This window comes from Leiobunum rupestre, chromosome 1 (assembly GCF_980474605.1).
Source record: "Leiobunum rupestre chromosome 1, qqLeiRupe1.1.hap1, whole genome shotgun sequence".
Lineage (NCBI taxonomy): Eukaryota > Metazoa > Arthropoda > Arachnida > Opiliones > Sclerosomatidae > Leiobunum > Leiobunum rupestre.
This window is the reverse complement of record NC_143384.1, coordinates 91,341,340-91,348,796: the sequence shown is the minus strand read 5'-3', so window position 1 is coordinate 91,348,796 and position 7,457 is coordinate 91,341,340. Positions and strand designations below refer to the sequence as shown.

Genomic DNA, 7,457 nt, shown 5'->3' with positions numbered 1-7,457 from the left:
GCTGTGAGTAATATGAATTTTCATCCCAGGATATACTCACAAAACTTTGTAACAACCAAAATTAAAGCAAGGGCTTCTTTCTCAAACTGGCTGTAGTTTAGTTCTGTTTTGCTAAGTTTAAGGTGAGATAGTTCGCGTGCAAGAGTGATCGATTTTACTGAATGTGAAGACAGCATTTATTTCGCTCGATGGAATGAATCAACTGCGTCCAAGTCCCATCACTGTCAGACGTAACTGTACATTCGTCTCTATTGATACTGGTTAAAAAACAGTACCAAGTTGTTTTCGGTGTTTATCAGCAATATGCCGTATAATTTACATGTATTTACTGGTTTTTAGAATTTACAGTACGGTATTGTAATTTCAACAGTACACAGAGATAAGAGCGCCGGCGGTTTATGTTTCGTAAGCTCAGTTTGCCGTATTATTGACAGGTCATTACTGTTTCTGTACATGTAACAAGTTGGCAAGCCAAAAAATATCTCTCCTAGGAATAGTTTTTAATTTTCAGCGGAGCGTAACCATATCCGTGGTTCTGGGGTAGAACGCTCATCTGTCGTGCAAGAGGGCTCGGGTTCGAATCCCGGCCGATTAAAAAATTATACTGCACCCAATGACAAAAAGAGGGCGCTTTTGGAAAAAACTTTTCCCTGATTCTAAGAAACTGGGTACGCAGTGATTACCCTTTGCCCCGAAAATGCGAACGCGTTCGCAGGTCTGACAGACAGACCCACACAGGGGCGTCGCTAGGCGGTTTTAGGCGGCGCTTGAGCCGCCTGAAAAATTTCTGAAGCGCCTCCTAAACTTCCCGAAAAGCGCCTCCTAAATTTCCTGAAAAGCGCCTCCTAAAATTACCGAAAATCACCTCCTAAAGTTTGCAAAAAGCACCGCCTAAAATTTCCCTAAAACCATCCCCTGTAGCAGAAAATCAACCATTCCAAAAATCGTGCCGAGCTATCTAGACGAAAGTTCTCGGTTTTTTCACCCTCTGGCCACTGCTTGTTATCTTCCCCTCCCTCAAAAGCAATGCCCTTCTCCATCGGTACGATTTCCCCGTTACATTCGCTAAATGTCGTGCCCCCCTTTTTGAAATATTTAGCCCACGTTCAAGTGTTGCCTGATCACTCGATAGTCAATACCCTAGAAATCAGAATTTCTAATCGTATAGCGCGGAAATTTTTCAAAAATCGTTCTAGTTAGTTATTCCGATTTCTATGGTCGATATTGACTACATCAACTCCACATAAAGAAACGTCACGAGAACAGTTATTTGCATGTTATGCAACAAACACTTTAAATTAAAAGTAAATAATACTATTTTATATTGTTTTTTTTACCCTTTGTACAATAATTATCGTTCAGAGAAATCTGGCAACGCTAGAACTCGGTGAGGGATTAATACTTTATAACTTCGGGAAGTCGCTGTCGGTAAACTCGGTATTGACGTGTTTTTTTACGGAAATTACAAAGATCGCCGTGTAATTAAAATATTTTAAATATAACATAGTAAATACTCAGTGGAAATTATAACGGCGTAGCTGATGGATAAGTTTGTTATACGATCGAAATCAAAGTGTAATGAAACGGTTGAAACCACAGATCATCCAAGTCCCGAGAACAATGAAGTCGACATTTTCTCGCCAGGGCCTTTTGATGCTGATGATAACGAAGTCGACGTTTTTTCTGTGAGTAACAGTTATAACAAAAATGGGTCAAGCACTGATTTCAGTGCAGTTCTAACTGATTTAACTAAAACAAAATATGAAGCACCTAGACAACCACTACTCCCTCAATATCCTTTTAAAGCTAGTGGTAAGCAAAATATGGCTTTCAACCGATGTTGGTTCGACCATTACAAGTGGTTAGAGTATAGCGTTAGTCTCGATTCTGCATTTTGTTACGCTTGCAGACATTTTAGACCCAATAGTGCTAGATGTGCGGATGTATTTATATCAGTAGGATTTAGAGACTGGCAACACGCAGTGAGAAGGCTCAACGAACATGAACATACACTAATTCACAAGAAAGCTACCGAAGGGTGGGCTGGATTTAAGGCTAGCCAAAAGACCGGAACAGTCGTTTCTCTCTCATTGAATGCTAACGTAGAAGAGGTTAGAAAAAACCGATCTTATCTGAACCGAGTTATAGAAATTCTGTTACTAACTGCAAGGCAGGGAATTGCCCAAAGAGGCCACAGTGAAAGTTCAGAATCCTTGAATAGGGGAAATGTTTTGGAAATTTTGCGAACCTTTTCCAAGTTCGATCCGATTTTTGGCGAAAACCTGTTAACTCATTTTCCTGGAAATGCGTCTTACTTGTCCCCATCGTCACAAAATGACTTAATGAAAATTAGTGCTGATATTGTAAGAGACAAAGCTATATCAGAAGTAAAAAATTCTATGTATTACTCAATTTTGTGTGACGACACTAGAGACGTTAGCAAACTGGAACAAATGAGTATTTGCGTTCGATATTTCTTAAACAATAAATTGCACGAACGGTTTTTGTGCTTTGAAGATGTCAGGGATCTTAGTGCCGCTGGCTTAAAAAAAACTTTATGTGACAAAATTAAGGAATATGATTTTGGAGCAGCTACTTGCGTCGGCCAGGGTTATGACGGAGCTAGTGTCATGAGCGGTAGGTGCAAGGGAGTACAAAGGCTTTTCAGAGAAGATCATTCCATGGCAATATATATACACTGCTATGCTCATAGGCTTAATTTGGTATTAGTCGATACCTGTCGTGATATTCAAGAAGCCAAAGATTTTTTCAGTCTGCTAGGTAGTTTACAGTCTTATTTTTCTACGTCAGGCATTGCACACAGGAAATTCAAAGAAATTCAGCAGACGTTGAATATCGGTAATACTGAGCTAAGAGCGTTGTCTCAGACTCGCTGGGGTTGCCAGGTCAGATCCGTTAGAGGCGTGAAAAAAACCTATCCAGCGTTATTAAATTATTTGAGTCAACCTGATGACGGTGCAGATGTATGCAAGGCTGCGGGACTTTACTCATTTCTTGCAAAATTTTCGACCATCGTAACATTATTGGTGTTCGAAAAGCTTTTATCAGTAACGGAACTCTTGAACAACCAGCTCCAATCATCAGACTTTGATCTGTCCCAAGCTATCTCTGGCGTAAATGCCGTAATATTAACACTAGAGGAATTTAGAAATGACGACCAGTATGACGCTCTGTACGAAGAAGCCGAGAATTTTGCCAAACATTTGGGAATTCAAGTTGATTGTGAGACAGAAAACGTTGCTGCTGTTACAGGTGGTCCCACTCAAGCTGAACCAAGACCAAAGCGTATAAGAAAAGTCCCAAAAACTTTGAACACTTTCGTTATATACGAAACAACCGGCCACAGACATTGGTCCGAAATGAAAACTACTCTTTACTATGCTGTAATTGACAGAATGATTAACGAGCTGAAAGATAGGTTCCTTGCTGGACCAAACATGGACATTTTGAAAGGCATGAGCACGATGACCCCAGTACTAATGATTCAAGATCCTGAAAATTTTTTAGCGGAAGAGTCACTCGTGGGGTTTTGTTCTTTTTACGGAATTGAAATTCCAACTGCTGAAATAATAGTTGCGAAAAACTTTTTGCGAAACACAGAAGAGAAACACCAGCCACATACCATAAGTGACCTTTTGAACAAATTGCCCAGAAACCTTTTCCCTCAACTGTGGAAATTGTTACAAATTGGTGTCACTATACCGGTAACGTCTGTTGTCTGTGAGCGTTCATTTTCATTACTAAAACGAATAAAAAACTATTTAAGAAATACGATGGGTCAAGTGAGGCTGTCATCTCTAGCCATATTGGCAATTGAAAGAGAACATTCCCATCATTTGTGCGTTGATTGTGTTATCGAAAAATTTGCAAGCCAACATGCTAGAAGAGTCAAATTGGTACACTATACAATTAGTCATACTCACTAACGAGACTAACCGTTGATATGCAGAGGTCAAACTTTGAAAAATGCTAAAAAGTTAAAGGACCAACAACATCGGGGGAAATTAAATTTTTTGCGTTCGTCAAGAATATACACTACTTATGCTATTTTATTATAGTCTCGATATTGTAGGCAATGCTAAAAAAGTAATATTACTGAAATTAAAAAGTTATATCGGTCTTTTGATTTCATGGTTTTGATTAAACTCATAAAAGGGTTTCTATTTCTATTTCAGAAATAAAATGGTTTATTTTCTGAAAGCGTTTCGTTATATACCTTTAATTTATTTGGTTGGTTTACGGAGGGTGAAAGGAGGAGAGGACAGAGAAGCCTTCACTTTTTCAACGCTAACTAAGTTTGACCGAAGTTTTCTTGAAAAAACATTATCAACCTGTATGGGGGGGGGGGCCTGAACAGGCGCTTAAGCGCCCCCAAAACAGAAATCCTGGCGACGCCACTGGACCCACAGACAGACACGGTGGTATGATTTTTGTACAAGTTTTAGGTATGCGAATCGATAAAAAATAGGCTGGTTCGGCTTTGCATTATCCCTTTAAGGTAAGTGGTTACTACGTCCATTTAGTGAACCATTAAATTAAGCTCCACGGTTAGTGCCATCAGTAGTCGAATTGAGCTGGACCGGACGACTGGGGCGAACGTTTCTTGATAATCCAGCCCAGGCTGTTGCGCAAACCCCTTGGCGACTAGACGGGCCTTACGTCGCTCGATTTGACCATTTCCATCGTACTTTGTTCGGAAGACGAGACGACTCCCGATAGTCTTGCGATTTTCTGGTTTTGTGGTTATTTCCCAAGTCTTGGACTTTATCTGAGATATGAATTCGCTTTTGATCGCTTTTTTCCAATCAACAGCGTCTTCTGAAGACATCGCCTTTTCTACGTTCGTCGGGTCTGGAATACCAATCAGGTTTACCGCTTCATTTCGAGGATCATCTTGGACTTCCTTTTGTAGAGGAACCATGTTATAGATCTTTTTAGGTCTTCCAGGTCCTCCCGTACGTTGCAACTTAGGTCTTCCAGGTCCTCTCTTCGTTTCTGGGGGCTTCGTTTCCGGTTCGCATTCTGGTTCCGCAGTTTGTTTGCTATCTGGCTCGACTGCTGGATCGGCTGTTGATTCAAGTGGTGGACTCAATTGCACTTGAATGAAATCGCTCTTTGTTGAGTCGTTGTCTCGAACTTCGGGTACCATACCATATTTAGCGTAGACTTCTGGACTTATGAAATCTCCGTATTCATCAATGTGTAGTGTGGGTATGTTGAGTTTGCGTTATGGGTTGTGGGTGATGATTTTGTTGTGTATGCGTTTTGTATGTATGGTTGGTTGCTCTCCAACTTTTTCATACTGACCTTTGGGACGGACCGAGTGCTGAGGGTTACGATAAACGTCTCAACGTCCCAATGGCATGGTTTCCACCAATTGTTTACGGTTTTCGTCTTAGTATCAATTTTGCGATCGCATCGGGCGGGATTCGAACCCGAGCCCTCCTGCATGACACGCGAGTGTTCTACCACAGAAAAACCGATACATGTTACGGCCCAAAAACAATTATAAGCTCAGCTTAGCAGAAGAGTATATTAATGGTTTTTAAAGTCTACATTTTTTACGTCTGAAATTTTAAAGGTCAAATCTTGATTGTTGTGTTTTTTAAATGATCGAGATTACGTTCTTTTTGTCTAATCTTTGGTATTGTTGGTTTTTTCTGTCTTATATTTGTATCTACTATTTTTTAAGTTTATTTCCTTTTTCCCGCAAAATCGTCCAGTCTTAAGCCCCATTTTCATGATCGCTGGTAGCGGATAAAAATCGTCAAAATTCGCTTACGCGACTCGCAAGCGTGAAAATAAAGCTAAAATATCTGTTTGAAACAGATCGACGCGGAAAGTGAAAAAGTGTATAGCTGAAGCGGATTTGGTCGATTTTTACCCGCTACCAGCGAGCATGAAAATGGGGCTTAAGAGTAATCTTTAAGAGCGTAAGTTATGCCCAAAAGCTTATCCGGTTTCATTATAATAACGTGAAAAATCGTATTTGTGAATGGTAAGGTGTTGCGCTTCTTGATATTATATTTTCTATTGCTTGATTTCTAAGTATTTGAACTAATTTATTGCTTGACTGCGTTATAATATTTTTCTATGAATTATTTTGATTCTGAAGTCTGATTGCTTGACTGCGTTATAATATTTTTCTATGAGTTTTGTTTCTGAAGGCCTATTTGTTTGGGTTGTCATTGTGTATTTTGTTATTCGTTATTTCTTTTTTTTGATACTCTAATATTTTAAACTAGATATAGTATAACGTTACTTCTGCGTATTTCGAATGTGCGTGACGTTGAGGGTATTTTCACGTTTTATTAGGTTCAGGTTTTTTAATTATAAATCTTTTGTTTTATTTGTATTTTATTTCGTTTTTTCAGTCGTATATTTTTATCGAGTTGTATACATCGTGCGCTTACACTGATGTTGGTCTGGTTTTTAACGGGGTCGTCATTACTTCGTAATTTATTTTAAACGTTTTCTCGACCGATTAAGCTGTTTAATTTGAAATAAAATGAGCGTTAAAGATGCGGCAAGTATTTCGTAAGCGAGAAAAATACAAATACCCTCTGTAGATATTTCTTTCATTAAAATTGGCTTCGTATTATATTTAACTGATAAACTTGTACCGTAAATAGGGTTAAATTCAATTGTGCATTGTTTTAGTACGTCTAACTCGCTGTTGTAACTACTTAATTTATAATATTCTGAATAAATTATACTCGGTTGTTTCGTCTCAATTATTTTAATTATAATTAAAATTTTATACCGGGCAGGATTGAACCGGGATTACGTTTTTAGTAAATAACTCGGAATTACGGAGATATCTTTAAGGGTCGTCTCGAAAAATTAATACCGCTAGGGACAATTCTTCCGAGGAGAGGTATATTTTGGCTTGCCAACTTGTTATTATCACGGAAGCGTGATAAGCCGAACTATCAACAGATAATGGGTGGGAAAATGCTCCTGGTTCCCAAAGATATGTTGGCGAGGTTGAAGAGCGATACCCCTTCCCAAAACGATGAAAACATTAAGCTTCAGAAAGAAAAGACTTAAGATGAAGAATTGAAAACCATTCTAGAAAATCCAGATTTAAACGAATCAGAGAAACTGGCTTTATACTATCAAATCCTTCAAAGAGGGATGACTTTTACGAGTAAAGAACACATAACACCCGAAGTTGAAAATTCTCTACCTGCAACATGCCATTTCATAGGGCCGTTCAATATGCATTTTTAAAATGCAAAATACCATCTCGCGGGAAAAGAGTGAAGCTAGTCATGGTCAGCTTTTGCTCTGTAATCGATTTTTGAAGGCTATTAATAGGCGGGAAATTTTTAAATGAAATTTAATGTTCTAACTTTAATGGAAAGCGTGGTGCTATCTATTAACGGCAAACGAGGTTAAAATTTAATTTTTGGAACGAATTTAAATTTAAATTT

At 38.7% G+C, this 7,457-nt stretch overlaps 1 protein-coding gene across 1 annotated transcript; it reads left to right on the top strand.

Moving 5' to 3' along the window:
* Positions 1–1,541: 1,541 nt before the first annotated feature.
* On the top strand, positions 1,542–3,947 carry LOC149968902 (zinc finger MYM-type protein 1-like). Its single transcript, XM_090169350.1, has one exon. The coding sequence runs from the start codon at positions 1,542–1,544 to the stop codon at positions 3,945–3,947; it is 2,406 nt and encodes an 801-aa protein (XP_090025476.1).
* Positions 3,948–7,457: the final 3,510 nt, after the last annotated feature.

Bases quoted from the DNA above. Each gene is read 5' to 3' on its own strand.
- LOC149968902 (XM_090169350.1), top strand. From the start codon at position 1,542: ATGGATAAGTTTGTTATACGATCGAAATCAAAGTGTAATGAAACGGTT.